This window comes from Dasypus novemcinctus, chromosome 24 (assembly GCF_030445035.2).
Source record: "Dasypus novemcinctus isolate mDasNov1 chromosome 24, mDasNov1.1.hap2, whole genome shotgun sequence".
Lineage (NCBI taxonomy): Eukaryota > Metazoa > Chordata > Mammalia > Cingulata > Dasypodidae > Dasypus > Dasypus novemcinctus.
The window spans coordinates 19,123,963-19,144,547 of NC_080696.1; the positions used below are offsets into that span (position 1 = coordinate 19,123,963).

Consider the following 20,585-nt stretch of genomic DNA (forward strand, 5'->3'; position numbering starts at 1 on the left):
GCATGTGCCAAAGTTCAGCTTCAGCTCTAATGCCACACAGATCTGCTCTCCATGGAGCTGCCACTTCTTAAACCTGCATGGTTGTGGACAAGTGACTTGACTCCTTGGGACCTCTGTTTCCTCAAGTATAAAACGGGGATTGTAACATCTACTTTGCAGAGCTGGCGTGAAGATTAGCAAATGTATTTAGAGAGTTTACCATTAATCTGCCCAGAGTAAGTGCCCTGCAACTGGCAGTTCTTCTTCTCAGCAGCAAAGGAAGAACAATGCCCTAAAAGTGCCCGTGTGTAGTCCTCAGATACACATTAGGTGCACATCAGGGCCCCTAACTCTACTCCCCAGGCCTCCTCCAGTCCTGCAGGACAAGCTGGGACATGGATCCCACTTTCTTGTCACCCCCACCTGGCATGTCCTGGGTGTCCTTCTTGCCCTACAAGCTTCCAGCCACCAGAGGACCCCATCTGGTCACTTGGGTTCATTCTGGGAATGCTCAGGCTGTTGATAGCCTGGTCACAGTGGCTGAGGAGGAGGCAGCATCTGCGGCCTCTTCTGGAACCACCCAGCACCCCAACATGACCCTTGGAAAAAAACTGTGAATCACAACCTCTCTGTAATGTGGGCAAAACAGAGGTGGGGCTGATTCAAACTAAGACTGGTTTCAATACCTGAGAGCTATGGCTTAATGTCAAATAAATATCACAAAATGGTCATACCTTCAAAGTTACACCTATCACATTGACGGCCTCTTTCACCTGAGGATGGCTCGTGCACTGCACAAGTTCTTCACATATCCAGACTCCCAGGGAGCAAATGGCAATGCATCTTGTTAATAAGGCAAAGGAGGAAAACTACAATGAAACTTAACATATTTTCTTGGTATTTTTCAAGTGACAAAATATTTGCAATATTTTATACAAAAGAGCAAAAATTATAGTTACATGTACAGAATGTCTTCTTGAGAGGAAGATACCCTCAATAGGTCAGTTTTTAGGAATCTTAGTACTGGTTAGTACTTAAATATTTAATGAAACAAATGACATATTTTCTGTTAACTGTCACAGCCCATGTGACAGGTTTTTTTTTAAACTAATACTTTATTACATTTTATTTTTCTAAGACATTTTTGAGGAAGAGCTTGAAACATGAATCTTAAAAATCAAATTTAATTTTTCTCAAATATGAATCAATTATTAAATGGTAGTGTTCTTTGGAAGTGCTACACTCTAGTATCTTTTGCAAAGCTTAAAAATTTTTCTGTTAGTTTTTTCTAAATGCCCATGCATAAAATTAAAATACTGCTCCCAAACCAGTTCACTTTCAGAACAAAAGGGGGATTCAAATCACTACTTGGATACATCCGTTAGATTGTAATACGCATCTGCTGCTCTTTGTTACTGGAATAAGAGGACAAATCCAATGCCAATGAAACCATACACACTGCTCAGACCTCCACATTGAAAGTTCCTTTGTTATTCTGGAAAATTTAGTAATTAAAACCAATATATTTCGAGGTTTCTAAAGCCACCATGTTTCCCCAGATTGTCACCTCTTCAATTAGGGTAGATGAACTGCTTCACAGCAAAGATTATTTACATGGATTAAAAACCTTTGGGCTTATGCCACCTTCCACCAAAACTCACTCCAAAAAGCAGTGAGTCAGTTCACAAGGTATATCGGGCTTTGTGCTTCCCTCCAACAGTAGGATCTTCTAGGAGTTCCCCATGGTATAGAATTGTTTAAATCTCTTTCTCCTCTTGAACTAATGCTTGCCTTATTCCCAGTGTGGAAACTGTTCTTCACATCTTAGCTTACAATCATTCTCATGTACAGTAATTCCAATTAGAAAGTTTCTCTATTTGCCCCCATCTTAGATGCTGACAGTTCAATCCACTAAAATCTATACCATGTGGAATTATATCCAAAATTACATTTTCACCATTTTACAGAGCCTCTCTTCCTTTGCATTAATCTATTTATTAAATATAATTTAAGAATAAAGGTGTCTCATTTCTAGGAGCACCTATATTACTCTCAAACTATTAGCCTTAAACATGGAAAGCATTTGTGACCTTATAATCTAAACTACCTTTACCTGCCTTGAGTTTTAAGTCGTATTAGCTTATAATAATTCTTCCATGCTATTTTCACTCTTTGAAATTTAACATTTAACATACTTCCCATTCTAATCCTTTCTACGATATGTCTACGATATCTTCTCAGTTAAAGTTCTCTGAACCTTAAATATGTCCTTTATGATCCCAAGTGAATTTTACCAATCAAGAATCTTTTTTTTTTTTGCTAATATAAATACTCCCTTCACTTTCATTCTGTATTACACTCTCTTGATATTATTTGCTACTATCCCATACCATACCACTCTAATTTATATAACAAAAACTTCTATTATTTTTTCTTAGTTCTTCTAAATTATCATCATTCACAATTATAACTATATTCTTTCTTAATTCCCCTCCATTTTTGAAACCTTGGTCATATTTCAAGGTCTGCTTGCTGTATCAACATTTACATGGCTTTAATTTAATTGCCTAACTTCTTTTTTATACAACTAAGAAAGATCAATCATTCTATACACACTTCTATTCCATTTTTAACATCATAGACATTTGGCTTTCTACACTAAAGAAAAAGGGGAAAAAATTAATTGTCAAGACATGTTGATGTCAATTGAATGTGATGGGTATGGGAAAAGGAGAAATCAAGTAGTTTTCCCAAGTTTCTGGATTGAAAACCTGCATGGTGCCATTTACTCAGATTAAGTGTAACAGTCAGTCAGGTTCTGGGACGGCGGACAGCAAATTCAAGGGTTCATTTTTATGGTTGTGTTTGAGATGTGCTAAGACATCCAAGTTGTGATGTTAAGTAGGCATTTGCATATATAAGCTTGGGGTTCTCTGAAAGGACCAGAGAAATAAATGAGGAATCAGCAGGAAATAGATGGTATTTAAAACTAGGTTAGAATGGATAAGAGCACCCCAGAAAGTCATATATAAAGAGAAGAGGTCCAGCACTAAACCTGACTCACACTGAACATTCAGAGGTTAGAAGAGGAGACAGAGAAAGAGCAGCCACAGTGAAGTAGGGGGAAAATCAGCAGATTAAATTCTAAGGCCCTGGCACTGTTTAGGAAGAGGACAAGGGCACTGACTTAATAAATTTAGAGTTTGTAAGTATGTATGCATGTTAAAATTTCTAGGATAAACTCATAAAATAACTGAAAGAGAGTTTATGACTTCTTTTTAAAAAAAAGACTGAGGAATGAGAAAAAATGAATAAAAGACTGAGGAATGAGAAAAAAATTAATAAAAAAAAGGAGGAAAAAAGAAGACAGGAAAAAAGGAAAAAAATGAAAGAAATCTTGAAAATGAAGGACCAATTAAAAATATAAAATAAGATAAAAGAAAGAAATCCAAATATACCAGTAGTTACAATAAATGTAAATGAACAAAGTTTCAGTAAAAGATAAAGAACAAGATAAACATAAAATCCAGGTATGTACGGTTTATGCAAAGACATCCTAAAGAGAAGCATTTAGAAGGGCTGAAGTCATAAGGATAGAAACTATTATAAAAAAATAACTAAATCAATATCAGACAAAATGGTCTTTAAGATAGAATCATCCTTAGAAATAAAAAGGGTGACTACATAAAGATAAATGATTGGATTCGCTATAGTGATCTGATCATTCTGAACTTCTATGCAACTAATAACCGGGCCTCAAAATATAAAAACACAAGAAGTGACAGATAAATGTACAATAATAATAGGAGATTTTAATAAATCTTTTTCAGTAAATGTTCAAGATAATGGACAAAAAATCAGAAAGGATATAGACTATTTGAAGCATATGATTAAGAAATTTAATCTAATGATAGCATCTAGGACACTGTATACATTATTTTAAAGCATACAGGGGCTGTTTACAAAAAACTAACTACAGGGAAGCAGATGTGGCTCAAACAATTGGGCTCCCATCTACCATATGGGAGGCCCTGGGCTCGATTCTTGGGCCTCCTGGTAAAGGCAAACTGGCCTGCACCTTGGAAAGCTGGCAGCCCACACGACAGAGAGCTGGCACAGCAAGAAAACACAACAAAGGGAGATGCAGAGGAGAGACTGTGAGAGATGCAACAGACCAGGGAGATGGGAAGGCTCAGGCAGTTGAGTGCCTCTCTCCCACTCGGGAGGTCCCGGGATCGGTTCCCAGTGCCTCCTAAAGAGAAAGACGAGAAGAAAAAAGACAAGCAGATATGGAGTAACACACAGCAAATGGACAGAGAGAGCAGACAGCGAGTGTAAACAAGGGTGGAGGGGAAGATTATAAAAAAGAAAAATGCAAAAAACAAAACAAAAACAAAATAAAACTAACTACATATTGGGCCATAAAGCAAATCTCAACATTATCAAGGGCTTACCATGTAGACAACATTTTTCATCTATAATGCAACTAAGACATCATTAGCAAAAAGATAAATAGAAATAACTTCATGTTTGAAAGTTAAGAAACATTGCTAAATGCCTCATGACTCAATGAGGGTATCATATTAGAAATTAGAAAAGTTTTGGAATGGAAAAATAAAAATATTATATATCGAAACTGGTAGAATTAAGAGAAAGCGACACTTAGAAATAAAAACATACCCTGAAACATATATATTTGTAAAGATTGAGGATTGATACACTGAGTTTACTACTTAAAAAACAAGAAAATGAAGAACATAATAAAAAAGAAAGTAGAAGAATATAACAAAGAGCAGAAAGAAGATAGAAAAATAATAGACACGAGAGGCTGAACAAAGACAAAAGCCTTTTCTTTGAAAAGACTAATAAAGTTGACAAGTAAAGTAAGACTAATAAGAAAAACCAGAGAATACATTAAAAATGTCAGATTAAAAACAGTATATTTCAAAACTTACATGAAATTTCTAGTTTACCAAAACTTTTACAAAAACTCTGCCTGATGAAAAAGAATGAAAAAGTGCTTGATTCATTTTGTGAAGACAACATATCCTTGTAAACAAACCTGATAAGGACAAGTTGGAAAAGGTCATGAATGTAAATGCAACTTTCCTGAATAATGTATTAGCCAAACTGGATCCAAAACTATATGAACTAAATCAGGTTTATCTTAAAATGCAAGGTTGGTTTAATATTAGAAAACTGATTATGAATTTGTAGACTTGGTAATTTGGACTAAGGTACTCACTGAAAAAGTTAAATAAAACACAGAAGAAAATAACCTTAAAATCATCAAGAGCTAACAAGACTGTGAAGAATGATGGGCTGCTCTCCTGGGATGAGTCTAGAGAGGGAGCAGGGCATGATCCAACTGCTAGGAAACAACAAGAGGTTGAACTGGGTTTGCAGTAACCTGGTGGGGTTGGAGGTTGAGGATCAGAAAGCGGTGTTCCCCTCCACCAATGTTCCCAGCTTTGGCTTCACCTTGGGAGAATGGCCAGAATTTTATACCATATAGGTGGCCCGGAAAACCCCATATCTAGGTTACAGGCTGCAGCAACCTCAGATAGCTGCAGAAGCAATAAAATGTCTCCAGATACTGCCAATTGTCCCCCAGGGGACAAAACCACTCCTAATTGAGAACCATTACCCTATAGGAACACCATTTTTTTAGTTTTTGTTTTAGCCTTACATTTTCTTCCTTATTGAAAATATCAGGGAATACATGTATATATTTGTAAACTTTCTTTTTCTTACACTACAGGGAGTATAGAATAATCGTTTGCACTATTTTCACTCAATGACATTTCAAATACCCAAGTAAAGCATAATTTTTATACTTTCTAGCATGTATAAAAGTAATATGGCTATGCATCAGAAAAATGTGGAAGCTTAAGTGTTTTAACATTACACATGAATATGTATCTTAAAATTCTAAAATATTTTATTTTCTATTTAACATTTACCTTGCACATTCATTTGGTTCCTCTGTGGCATTTTTCAGTAGAACGTTTATGAGGTAATGCTAAAAACACAAAATTAAATAAATAAAAACTTTGTCTCACAGTTACTTTCCCACATGTTCTGACAGTGTTCCAGGCAGCCAAGACCTACTGAATGACCAGGTTGATCTGGAAAGGTTCCCACCAGGGAGAACCTGACATGAGGGAGACACAGGGCTCGGCGAGGAGGGGTGGAACAGCACGATGGGGGTCTCAGCAGGGACAGTGCTGGGCAACAAAGCCAGCCGAAAGTAGAGGGTTCCTGGGTACAAGAGGAAAATCTAGCAGAGCGAATGAGACTTCCAGACAGAAAAACCCAGGTTTTCTTTGCCTTTAATTGGAAACATTGAATTACATATTGTAATCATGTATTTAGGTAGATAGCTAGATAGTTATTTATTCTGGGATTTGAAAAGCATTTTTTGTTTGCCCCAAAAGTCATTTGAGGAGATAACAAGAGCTTACTTTTTTTTATTCTCCAAGAAATAATTTGGAATTTCAAATTATTAGAAATATAAATCAGGCTAACAATGAAACAATATTTATTTCATTTCAATTATTTCTTTAAAGTTCATTTGATACCTTAATGCTGCATAATTAAGCTAATAAAAATAATACAAAGGCTTATTCATTACAGAATTATGGTCCATAGGAATGATAAATAGGTCTAATGCAAAACATCTGAAAAGAATTTAGTTTCTAACTGCAATATGCTCTAAATCCAACACATTTATACCCCCTAAAAAAACTTTCTGAAAGCAACTCTTGAAATACTTAAACAACACAGCAAAATTTTCTGGATAAGCTGATCAATGAAGAATAATGGAAGAGATAATCATATCACAATGATTGCAAATGCTAAACTTAAGATTCAGTAAAATGCATTATTTACCTTGACATCTTCTGTTCCTGTAATGACCTCATTAACTTCTGGCACTGCCTGAAGTAAAGGTATCTCCTGGTAGATATTTGGAAAGCAGACAAGAGAACCCAGAATGGTGAGAGCTTCTGATCTAGGGGCCTGTACGAAAGAAAGTGAAGCACACATGTATCTCTCTTTGTAATTTACAAAATTCAGATAAGGGGCATGTTTTACTTCTTTACAGTTTTGCAAAAAATCTTCATAATTACTTTTATCTTAGATAAGAAATATCAAACTATGCTTGGTTATTTTCTCCTAAGTGGACGCTGAAGCAAAGGATGTCTGCCTAAATGAGAAAGCAAATTTCCAAGGAATGGAGGTAAACAAATGATGTGAAAACTAGTCATCTGATTCCTTCAGAGTCAGAAAGGAAAATGATTCAGTTATGATGGTTCAAAAAAATTCTTTAGTCTTAATGTTCTTGACAAAGCAAGGTAAATGATATTGACAATATCATTTTTGCAGTGAAGAACAGTTAAGGAAAATTCACAGGGAAATGGGGTTGGAGCTAATAGAAGGCAGAGAAAGAGAGCTACCAAATTTCCTGAGTTTCATCAAGATTTACTTTGCAAAATAATATATAGTGCATGGCACCATGTTATATATGTAATCATAATTACCTGCTTTGCTTGTTACTGGCGTTAAGTATATAGTGAAGGAGGCACTTCACTAGATTTCAATTTCAATTCAGCCAACACTTACTAGCAGCTACAATTAGCCAAGAACGGAGCAGGTACCAGGATGGCAAAGTTAAGTGATCCACCTACCACCCACCTGTGTGTCTGTCTGTCTATAATTACAGTGCTGCCGACTCACCTTTAAGGAGTTCGAACTCTGTACCATATAAACATTTGCTCCTTAAATTCTCTCAACAACCCTATGAGGTGAATATTATTATCATTTCAACTTCACAGGTCAGGAAATGGAGGTATAGAGAAGTGAAGTAACTTTTCAAGGTCATGAATTTGAACTCAGGCCATCTAACTCCAGAGTCCACCCTGGCTCTATACTGTTGAGCACTTAGGATAAGGAGAGGGCATCCCTCCCTCAGAGGGACGATGGCTTGCTGTGTAGGGTGGGGGAGGAAAGACAAGCAAACAATGAACGCCTGCTCTGAGGGCCACTCCTGGTCCAGTCGCTTTTTACCCACCTTGGATGTCATAAATACATAGGTAAATGAAAGACTATAAAACGTGGGGGGAGATATGCTATGGGAACCAAGATGAAGCAATAATTGGTTGTGCTTGGGGCAGTCAGGAAACACCAGAACTGCTGTGTGTGAGCAGGGTGAGTGGGAGTCAACTTGACAGGAAGACGTGAAGGAGCCAGCTAGGAAGGGAGTGCTGGGAGAGCTGAGAAGGCAGGAGGCACAGCTCAGGCAGTGGGAAAGGACACGGCTGAGTCACCCAGCACCCCTGGAACTGTAAGAAGTCTCCCCTGCACAGCACCCAGAGGACCCACGGGTCTGCATACAGAGGTTGGGGGAGCTATGCCTAGAGGAGCCAGAGAGGCATCAGCGTTGCCGGGGCAGGGACCCACAGGCCACATGGCACACACTCTCATCTCACTCTGTCCCAGGAGTGATGTCCCAGACTCCTAGCCCCAGCCGGAGTGGGGTGTGAGCGAAGGCTCTGGGAGAACAGAATCAGGCAGTTAGTGAAGCACATTCTAGGCAAGAGTGACGCCAGCTCAGAATGGGGCCACAGCATTGGGGATGGAGTCACTAGTTCTTGAGCATCTTGTTTCATGTTTTAAATACAAAGGTTTGAAACAACTATAGCAAGATGATATGATTTGCCAAAGCCAGGCAGTGAGTACACACATTTTTTGTTGTATGACCTCCACAATGCAAAACAAGATAGTCCTGTGATTACACTGAGAGCCACCGGTTATACACTTTGGATGGATTGTATGGTGTGTGAATAAAACTGCTTAAAAAAAACAATAACCTACCACGGTTCATACATGCAACTGGGAAGGATACACAAGGGATCAGTAACAGTTGACTGTAGTCAGAGAGGTAAATGGGGTGACAGGAAGACAGGGATAGGTGGGAGACGGTATACCTTTATATAAAGGGATTATAGTATGTATATTCTTTTCTGTCTGACTTAATTCACTCAGCATTACATTTTGTGACTGATCCACGTGGTTGCATTTTTACTGTATATAATAGTCCATCTTATGAACACACCACAATTTATTCATTCTATTGTTAATGGGCGTTTTGACTGCTTCCAGTTTTTGACTATTCTGAATCTTATTGCTGAGCATGTGTCCACCCTTCTCTGGGTGGCATGTGTGTACCTCTCTCCCTCACTGCCTTGGTGGGGCAAACCTATGGCAGGGGCACTTCAAACTCATGATTAACTGAAGGTTCTGCCTGAGTACATGTGTCCCATGCAAACACCTCTCACCATTTCCAATTTAAAAACTCAAGTTTCAATGAGGAGAGTAATTCAAAGAGTTACTATTCCTTTATATAATGTTTACACCTGCAAATTCTCATTCACAGTTTCATCCTCTCTTTCATTTTAAAAGGTTTTGGAAGGTTACAGCTCATCTAGCCAAAAGAAAAATTTTCACACTGGATGGTTATCATATATTATCTCTAGAAAGGCCTCCAGCGTTTTTATAGGAAACTCTCCTAGCCAGTAAGAGAAATTTCAGTGAAGAAGTATGATTTTCCTCCCTGTATCCTGAAATTTTTTCAATGTTGATTTGAATGGTTAAAAATAAATTAGGGGAACGCATGTACCTCAAGTGATTGAGAGCCTGCTTCCCATATGGGAGATTCTGGGTTTAATCCCAGGACCTGGTACTTCAAAAATTAAATAAAAAAAAAAGATAAATAAATAAGAAAGTTTTCTGAGAATTGATTTTCTAAAATCTTTTTCAGAATTAATGAAGTCTGAAAATCTGGCATGTTCTTTATAAAAATATTTAAACAATTAAGTTATTTTCCATCTTTTTTCCTTTTCCCTTTCTTCTCTGATTCTTCCCCAGTGCTCCCATCTTTTTTCCCTTCCCTTTGCTATCTAATTTATCTTATTAAAAAAAATTCAGTGCATGAAAATGCCAGTACAAAGTAATAACTAAATACAGTATTAAAAAACAATTTAATTTAAAACCTAGGGCTAGGTGTTTGAATTTACCCTGCAGAGAAGAAATGAGTGAAAAGGTAAACATGTGTCAAACAAAATTTAGGTTATTGGATATCATATTAAAATTCAGTACAAGTCCCTGGCAAAGAGTAAAGCTAATTTTATTTACACCATTTGAAGGGTGAAAATGACTCTGAATAGTTGACAGTTGTACAGAGCACAAATGGGAAAGGCCCTTTAAGTGGAAATGTATGAGAATGTTCTCTCAGAAGGCACTAAAGACAGGGGTTCTTAATAAGGGATCCGTGAATTTGAATTGAAATTCAAAAAAACATTCTTGTGGGGATGTGTTGGTGCGGGTGTGATATATTTATTAAATAATACACAGTATAGTGTGTACTCAGTAGCAGGTCAGTGGTTTTCATCTGACTGGCAAAGGGGTCTGTGGGAAAAAACTGTTAAGAACCCCTGCACTAAGACAATGCCTTAGGAATGGAGGAGAAAAGTGCAGATTGCAAATAAATTCTTTCTGTAGCCCTTCACGCTCATTTCATCCATTTGATTCTCAATTTTTAGTACAAGAATTCTGCTAAAGTTTTAATGATGACACATAAATAAGAAAACATATATTCATTTTGTGGTTAAAATGTTAGTGTTCTAACATTTTAACAAAATATTTTCCATGCAATTCAAAATAACCAACCTTACTGCTAACGTACACCTAAAATCTGCTCTTTACAATAGTCCTTTTTGTCTCTCCCACCATTTCCTGGAAAATGCTAATAAGTCTCTTAGAGACAAGTACTGCTTCTGACTGTGCAAATGTGCTGAAATATTAGTGAGGATATGATTTCTCACACTTTGGCCTTTTGATGAAACGCTTTTCCAATACCAGTGTGTCATCTTATCCTACGATTTCACACATCAGCTGCCAGGGTATCTACCCTGAGTGCCGAGTTTCACATTGCACTAATGAGTCAACACCTGTTAGGAGTGGAGAAATCTGAACCTGAAGAGCAACCACGAAGCCTCTGGGGAGCCTGGCTGCTGAGCATTGTCATACTCACCGCCAACGTGTCTGCACTGAGGACCCTTGCTGTGGCCGTGATGAAGTCCCCCAGCAGCATAGAGAAACCAGGCAAACCCAGGGAGAAAAAGCGGGGTGGGCAGTGCCTGATGATGGTATTTAAGATATCCTAAAAGAGGAGAAAAGAAACCACAGCTATAATTTTCAAGAAAAAAATTCCAAAGAAGTCAGTTCATCTGCTCATATTCCCACTGTATAATATAAAGAACAGAGATCCGAGACATTTTACAATGCAAGGGGTACTGGGAGATGAATTAGCCCAAAGGATATTGTACCCATTTTATAGATAAGAGAAAAGAGACACCAAAACTGTCAGATGACTTGCCAAAATCAAATTGTAGCCTTGGGACGAGCTATTTCTGTCTGCCTATGAAGGTGGGCTCCTTCAACAAACTATAAGGGCAAAGAGGTAGATCTATAAATACAACCTTTGAATACCTATCACTAAAACAAAGAATATGTTCTAGCTTTCAATTCTTTACATTTTTAAAATCTTTCCACTTCCAAGAGATGGAAGTTTTCATGGTTTAGGTAATTTTATGTACTAAAGAATGGGACTCACTGGAGTGTTATGGTCAGCAGTTGCCAATAACAGTCTCAGGTACTGCTGGTGAAGGGGTGATTCTGAGGACCACTGTGACCACAGAATGCAGTCAGAGTCTTCTGCTCAGTGCAGCCGTTGAGTCTGCCCAAATTCTGGGCTGCCTCTGTCTTCAATGCCTTCCCACTCGTGGGGGTCTGGCTCAGTCACCCCTTCCTGCTGGGGCAGCAGGGGTCCACTACTGGACGCTTTTGTGACATCTATGGTCAGGCCATGTTTTCAAAGCCATCTGTGCAAGTATGTGTGTGTTCGGGGGATTAGTTAGAAAATCACACACTTCTATTTGCAGTTTTTGGCCATGCACATTAATCAAATATACCGAAGAACTATCATTATGTGACTTGCAGTTCAACAATCTATAGTTAGTCTCAGTATACAGGTATGGTGCAAAATAGAAAGATCTGGTTTCTTAGATTTTAGTATGGCTATTTTTTAAAAATCCTGATTTAATTCAATCAAATTAGAGCAAAGTAGTACTAACACGCTACATTCTAACATATTAACCTCTGTAATAAAAAATGACCTCATTTAACAACAGAACATTTTTTCTAAGTAAATATTTTTTCCTTTTCATTCTAGACTCATTTACTTTCTAGAAATTACATTGTTTATACCTTAAAATGACTGTACTACGTGTGATCCATTAGAGCGCATATATGGTAAATATTTCAGCAAATATTAAAGTTTTAGTCTTTTGGCAGTTTTTCTTATGGCCCCCCCCAAATAAAACAAAATACTTATAAAAAAAGAAGGAAGGAAAGGGAAAACACCACCATGCTCCCTCCGAGTTAATGTTTAAGCCTGCTTTAATCACGTCCTTTGATACCCTTTAAGGTCCATATCAGCCAAGGCAAACATCTAAGGGGCCAAGCAGATGGATCCTGCGGTTTTAAAGGTGTGTGGTAAACTAGGGCTCCACGAGTAGAACAAAAGATCCACCTTTTTCATAATTAAGCCTCTGATTAATGCCCTGGGCTCCTCACTGCACACCTGTAATTACTCACAGAGGTGCGCATTGTGCTCGGCCTTGTCTCGGAATATCAGGCATCAGGCTCTCCGGCAGCAGATGGAAGCACATTTCTGTTGACATATGCTGCAATGAAAGGATTCGTGCAAACCTGGCTAGCAAGGTAGCAGAATGCCGTGTTCTGCAAGATTAATAATGCAAACAGCCAGGATGTTAACTTTGTTATGCTTGTGCTAATTCCATCTGTTAGGATAAGGAACTAAACCCTGAATCCTGCGGGTTTTAAAAATCTTTAGTGCATACTTAATCAAATAAGCCATTTTCACCACTGGAATTTAGTGTTTTGATTAAAAACACTAGGGTGAGTTTGTGGGAATTATGAACTAAATCTTTTACCACACTGAAGCCAGAGTTTGTAAACAGTATCCATTTTCTTTACAGGAGTCATATATGAAAAGACAACGAGTCATATATGGAAAGACAACGAACTGTAAAATGAGACATTCAGGAAAAATTACTCAGTTGCCACTGATGCTACAAACAGCAGATATGCATGTGGCCAGGATAAAAACCATGGTCCTCCACCCCCTGGACCTCGGCCAGTCACTCAACGAAACCTGTTTCTATAGGCAAGAAGATTGGAAAGAGGGCCAAATAACAGATGGCTAGCCTACCCTACCCTGCCACCCACGTGAAGGCAGAGCCCCCAGGAGCAGGGGGCCTGTGCCTGCAGTCACAAGGGAAAGCCGGTCCTGGGTAGGGTTAACGTGAGGGTTAGAAGGACTCATACAGCTACTGGCAAATTGCAGCCATATGCCTGCTAATTTTGCTTATCCACACTGAAATGGAACAACCCAAAGATTATATCTTTGCGGTAACATTTTAAAACTAGGAATAACCAGGTGGGGCTCAAAAGAGAGCAGCTGCATATTCCCAACAGAGCGACGCCTGCACTGTGCTAAGGTCTTTTCTCTTAAATCCTAACAGAATCCTTCTTTTGCCTTCCACTCAATATATTAAGACCATCGCTGTAACTAGACTCTTTCGGGGGTGGGTGGTAGGGATAGGGTTGGAAATGCAGAGACTCTGAAACTCTTCCCAGCCTCTAGGGCTCTACGGATACAATAACCTCTTATATTTTTTAATGTAACATTTTTTTTGTGATGTATATATCTTCAAAAAAATACAATTTACAAAAATGATGGCGTGGGGGGTGGGGAGTGGGGTATATGGGAACCTCTTATGTTTTTTATGTTTTTAATGTAAATGTTCTTTGTGATCTATTAACTTTAATTTAAAAAGTGTGAAAAAAAAAAAAAGGGAATTGTATGTCAGTTTGAGAGGAGCTTCTGTCCCAGTCCAGCCGGCCTCTCCTTGCAATTCGATGCTGTTCAGCACTGCATGGGTCATGATTATCATTGAGAAATACCTCCACAATCTCCCTTTGGTATGGGGAAAAGAACCCCAGAACTGGGACACGAGGCCTGGACTCACAAATGCAGGCAGGTCACAATGCTGAGCTTCACATTTCTCCTTAAATGGGAGGATAATGGATCTTGGAGGGTTGTAGCTAATGGGTCAGTAGATGTGAAAATATGCCTCTGTAAGTGGAAAAGGGCCATACAAAAATAAAAAGAGTGATTTTTTTTTTCCAAAAAGGGAAGGACTCTTTGAAAAAATGTTTTACTTTGTAGGTTTATTTTTTAGAATTCTGTGAACTGTTATTTTGCTAATATACAGAAAGAGTATTTTAAAACTTTTCAAAGGTGACATAAACAAACCTCTTGGATTACATATTATCCCAGAAATTTTTAAAAAGTTCCAGAAGTTAATTCTTCCTTAGGAAGACATTATAGCAGTTAGTCATAGAACAAATAAATTAGGAGGCAAACGAGGAAACAAAACCAGGAAAATGATCTTTTTAGATTTTCTAGGTTCCATTCTTCTAAGTTGTTCTTAGACATTTACACTAAGCAAATAAGGCTGGTACCAAAAATTAGTTTCTTTTCCATCCTCTAAACTGACTAAAGCATAACTGATGTTTAAAAAAAAAAAAGTCTAAAATAAAATTACGATTACTCTTGAAAGTTGACCAATATGAAGCAAAAGAGAAATCTTTTTTACCTGCTTTTGCTGAAAGGAAATAAAATTCATGCTGCAAAATGCTGTAATAGAGTGAACAGGCCATAAACTAGTATTTTTTTCTTGTTTTTGGTTAAAAGCCAATGTGCATTCTACACATTGAGTGTGTAAATTGTAAGATGATAATTGTGAATTTGCAGCTTATCAAAAGATTGAGGTTTATGGGAAAGTAACTGGTGAGAACATCTGTCTCTTATCACTGATCTTGTAAAAAAAAAAATCAGGTAATTCAAATAGAGGCATGTTGTTTCCTCTCCTCCAAAGCACAGTTCTAGAAACACAAACCACATTCAACCTGGTAAATGAATCGCTTTAATTGAATGCTATGTACACAGTAACTGGAAAAACCATAAGTGATAAGAAAAACATATGGTGATGGTGAGAGAAATTGGTTTATTCATTTTGCATAGTGGTGTTTCTTTAGTTTTCTCATAATTGACCTTTAGAACGATAAATGTGTAAAATAATTTTGTTTATTATGGCTCCAAACCTTCCAACAATTACACAAAATGAAAATTTAAAAGGAAGGATTCATTCTGGAAGCATTTCCATTGTTTACATAATTGCACAGCTATAATTTAGTGCTCGTGTTGTAACTGAAAATAAAAAAAAGGGCCATTATGGGCTATTTCAATTCAAAATATTGCACAGTGGTGTCAAAAATGGGGGAAAATGTTCATGTTAAAGCAGTTTAAAATGGATTAACCCTGTAAACAGAAACATTTCAACATAGCATTCTATGAAATACAAATGTTCAAAAAGTTGCCATTCTTCAAATGATATTAGAAATGTTGCAACTGTACTTTAACACCAATTACATATATATTATTCACTTAATATTTGCTTACAGCCCAGCAGATGATGGCTGTAACACAATAGCTAGCCATCTGTCTCCCTGACCTGCTTGGTGGACTTGTGCCTGCTCCTCGTGAACAGACAGGCCTGGTTATTCCACCTAAAGCCACTCAGGCCCTCCATGAGGCCAAGAGCATTGCTAAGAAATAAAATCTGCATAGAAATAAAATCCTTCAACTCATCCTTTAAATTTTCACTTAAAGAAAATTAAGACACTACACACTTAGGTGACTTTGTTGCTCTTTTTCAGAGGAGATGCTTATCTTTTCTTTAGAAAAATTTTCAGATTTTTCTGAGAATTTCTTGAGAAAGTTTCTCAATTTGGGAACACTGAGGTCTGGTTAACCCAGTAACCTGGTTAATAAAAAGGTACTAATCATTCCACACTTGGATCAGTAATTATTTAAAAAAATTTAATTCAAAGGAGTACTTTAAACACAAAAGCTGGATATAATTTAAACCTTCTTTAACAATTAAGATGGCAGGCACAATCCTGCAGTGAGTACCTCAGGGACATATTTGTAAGTATCACTTATTGTCCAACTGGCAAAGCTCGGAAACGCTGAGTGACAAGAAGGCTTTAGTTACGAGAAGAACAGACCTGAGGAGTCCTTAGCATTGCAAGGCCTGGTCCTCTCGCTTCTGCTCATGGATTTTTTTCTCCTTCAGCTCTGTGCACAAAAACATCCTTTATGCTGTACAAGCTGTTACTTGACTCTTCATGCTCTACGTATTGTGTGTGTGTGTGTGTGTGTGTGTGTGTAATAAAGTCTTTTATCATATGGCCTTAAAAAAAAACAAAAAGCACAGTGAATCATGACCAAAAGTAGTATGCTTTCAGAAAAGTTCCCAGGAATAAAAATATAGCAAGGTAAAGCTGAAAATCACTTTCAAGATTTGGGGCAAGGAACATGTGGTATGTGCTATATATCATCAGTAAAATGGTCAAGTGTGGTACAGTCTTTGGGAAGAAGCAGAGATTTTTACAAGTGCTCGACAAAATGTGACTTCTGGGAGTAATGGTATTTCCAAGGTCAGGAGAAATATGACAGGACAAGAGAAGTAGTTGGGTACTGAGGCTGGGGTATCAAAATTGCCTGCTACTTCTCACCACAAGAACTGCTAGGAGAAAGACACTGGGTTTCTTTGATCAAGGTAGTGTGAAAAAAAGGGAGTGAGAACTGCAGATGAGGTTCTGATGGCCATGGGAGTTGCTCTGACCATTTGCTTAGGTTCAGGATTTCTGGAGGGATAGAACAAGCAGGCAGATGGCAGGGATAGCCCTAAAGGAGAATTCTGATTTTTTTTTTTTTATAATTGCTTGTAAACACTTTAGTAACAAATCTGTTTTCTGTTAAGGAAAATACTGCTAGCCTTTAAACTCATGAAGACTGAATCACTGTCTTGCTTCAGGAAAAATGGGAGGTTTTGAATGTTTTTGTTTTGTTTTTTCTGAAGAAACAATGTATCTCACTTTTATTTTATACTGGCATTAAGTCACCAGGCTGTCCTAACTGCTGCTTCTGGTTTGCTTTGTTTTGTTTTGGTAACAGCTTCATTGAGATATAATTTACATATAAAATTTACCTACAATTCAGTAGTTTTTAATATAGTCACAGAATTGTGCAATCACCACTATCTAATTTTAGAACATTTTCATCACCCCAAAATGAAACTGGGTATCTATTAGCAGTCACACACCCTTCCCACTCTCACTCACCCCAGTCCCTGGCAAACACTAATCTACTTTTTGTCTCTCTGGATCTACCTAATCTGGACATTTCATAAAATTGGAATCATACAATACATGGCTTTGTGTATCCGGCATCTTTTAGTTAGCATAAAGTTTTCAAGTTTCATCCATATCACATCACGTATCAGTATCTCATTCCTTTTCATGACTGAATAACATTCCATTGTATGGATATTTTATCATTCATTTGCCTATAGACATTGGGTTGTTTTCTCCTTTTGGTGATGGTGAATAGTTCTGTATGAACATTCGAGTATAAGGTTTTGTTTAAAACCAGTTTTCAATTTTTGGGGGTATATACCTAGGAGTAGAATGGCTGGGTCATACGATAATTCTATGTTTAACTTGTTGGGAAACCATCAAAAAATTGTTTTCCACACTGGCTGCACCATTTTACATTCCCACCAGAAATGTGTGATGGTTCAAACTTCTGCACATCCTGACCCACAATTGTTATTTTCTAATTTCCTTTTTTGATAGCCATCCTAGTGGGAATGAACTGGTATTTCATAGCAGTTTTGATTTGCACTTCCTTCATGTTAATGATGTTGAGCATCTTTTCATATACATATTAGTCATCTGTATATCTTCTATGGAGAAATACCTTTTCAAGTCCTTTGCCCATTTTTAAATTGGGTTGTCTTACTGTTGTTGAGTTGTAAGAGTTCTTTATATATTCTGCATACTAGAGTATTATCCTATAGATGATTTGCAACTATTTTCTCCCATTCTGCGGGTTACTGTTTCACTTTCTTGACTATGGCCTTTAATGTACGTAAGTTTTTAATTCTGATGAAGTCCAATGTTTCTCTTTTTTTCTTTTCTCTTGTGCTTTTGATGTCATATCTAAAAATCCTTTGCCAAATCTAATGTCACAAAGATTTACTCCTATCTTTTCTTCTAAGAGTTTTATGGTTTAGTTCTGACATTTAGTTCTTTGATACATTATAAGATAATTTTTGTATATGCTGTGAGGTTGTGGTCCATTAAATCCTTTTCCCAGCACTATTTGGTAAAAAGACTCTTCTTTCCCCATTGAATTTTCTCGGTACCTGTATTAGTCAGCCAAAGAAAGGGGTGTTGATGCAAGGCACCAGAAATCTGTTTGCTTTTCTAAAGGGTATTCATTTGGGGTAGAAGCTTACAGTCACAAGGCCATAAAGAATAAGTCATTTCCCTCACCAAAGTTTGTTGCCACATGTTGGAGTAAGATGGCTGCCAGTCTCTGCCAGGGTTTAGCCTTCCTCTTCCTCTTAAGGCTCCATGGTCCCAACTTCTTCCAATCTCAGCTGTAGGATGGCATAAGGCTCATCTCTCTCCCCAGGGCTCATTTCTCCTGGTTCAGCTGCAGCTGTAGGCGATCAAGAGCTCATTGATCTTCCCAGGGTCTCTGCTGTGTCTATGGAATGTGATCTATTCCTCTGTGTTCTTCTCTGTATATCTGCTTCCGTGTAAGAGTCTGTTTTATCCCCACCAAGGGGATAGGGATTCAACTTGCATGCCCTAATGATGTGGTCGAATCAAAGTCCTAATCTTAATTTCATCAAAGGCATCTCAGCTGAACCGAATACAATCAAAGGGTACCACACCCAGAGGGACAGATCAATTTACAAACATAATTATCTTTTTTTGAATTCATAAATAATATCAAACTGCCATGGTACCCTAGTCAAAACTGAGTTGACCATAGATGTACGGGTTTATTTCTGAACTCTCAAGTCTATTCCATTGATTTTATATGTCTATCCTTGTGCCAGTACTACATTGTTTTGATTACTGTAGCTTTGTAGTAAGTTTTGAAATTGAGAAGTGTGAATCCCCCAATTTTGTTCTTTTTCAAGATTGTTTTAGCTATTCAGGATCCCTCACAGTTCCATATGAATTTTTTTTTTAAGATTTATTTATTTTTATCTCTCTCCTCTTCCCCCCACCAGTTGTCTGCTCTCTGTGTCCATTCGCTGCGTGTTCTTCTGTGACCACTTCTATACTTATCAGAGGCACCGGGAATCTGTGTTTCTTTTTGTTGGGTCATCCTGTTGCGTCAGCTCTCCGTGTGTGTGGCGCCATTCCTGGACAGGCTGCACTTTCTTTTGCACTGGGCAGCTTTTCTTATGGGGCATACAACTTGCGCGTGGGGCTCCCCTACGCGGGGGACACCCCTGCATGGCACGGCACCCCCTGCATGCATCAGCACTGCACATGGGCCAGCTCCACACAGGTCAAGGAGGCCCAGTGCTTGAACCGCGGACCTCCTGTGTGGTAGGCGGATGCCTATCCATTGGGCCAAGTCCGCTTCCCTCCATATGAATTTTAGGATCAGCATTTCCATTTCTGCAAAAGAGGCCATTGACATTTTGGTAGGGATAGTGGTACATCTATAGAAAATTTGGGAAGCATTGTCATCTTAACAGTATTAAGTCTTCTAAAACTATATACATGGGATATCTTGTCATTCAGGCTTGCTGTAACTTATTTTATCAATGTTTTATTGTTTTCAGTGTACAAGTCTTATACCTCTTTGATTAAATTTATTCCTAAGTATTTGATTCTTCTTGATGCTATTATAAATAGAATTTGTTTTCTTAATTTCATTTTGGGTTGGCCATTGCTAGTTTGTAGAAATGCAATTGATTATTTTGTATCAATCTTGTATTCTGCAACCTTGCTGAATTCACTTATTAATTCTAATAATTTCTTTACAGTTTTCTATATACCAGATCTCATCATTTGCAAATAGAGATGTTTTCCTCCTTCCTTTCCAGTATGGAGGGCTTTTATTTCATTCTTACCTAAGTGCCCTGGTCACACTCTCCAGTACAATGTTGAACAGAAGTGGCCAGAGCAGACATCCTTGTCTTCTTACTAATTTTAGGAAGAACTTACAATGGTAATTTCTGTTGTTTCTTTGGTGGAAAGAAAGCCAGGGCTGGTAATGTGGGAATCAAATCCAGAGCAACCTCTTTCCAAAATATTTTTGGAGAGTAGCAGGTTAGTGCTCTTAGCAAGGAAGTTCAGGAATCTGCGAGATCAGAGGCTCCAATCAGAGGCTCCAAGAGAGGACTTACCCTCAGGGACATGAATAGGGATTTTCCCTCAGCCTCAGGTCCTCTGCAACATGAAGAAAACTTAAAGCTTCTTTTTCTCTGGCCCACATAATACTGAGCTTGCAGACCACG

General features: G+C 37.9%; 1 protein-coding gene across 4 annotated transcripts in view; it reads right to left on the minus strand.

The window, feature by feature from the left end:
- The window catches only part of RALGAPA2 (Ral GTPase activating protein catalytic subunit alpha 2), a 321,127-nt gene that overhangs the window by 145,235 nt on the left and 155,307 nt on the right, over positions 1-20,585 (minus strand). For all 4 annotated transcript variants that reach the window (XM_004447756.3, XM_071211588.1, XM_071211586.1 and 1 more), the window contains 4 exons: positions 11,072-11,200; positions 6,871-6,999; positions 5,943-6,001; positions 714-822 (listed from right to left, as the gene is read on the minus strand). In XM_004447756.3, coding sequence (XP_004447813.1) covers positions 714-822; positions 5,943-6,001; positions 6,871-6,999; positions 11,072-11,200 — 426 coding nt within the window. The remainder of the gene's footprint in view (positions 1-713; positions 823-5,942; positions 6,002-6,870; positions 7,000-11,071; positions 11,201-20,585) is intronic.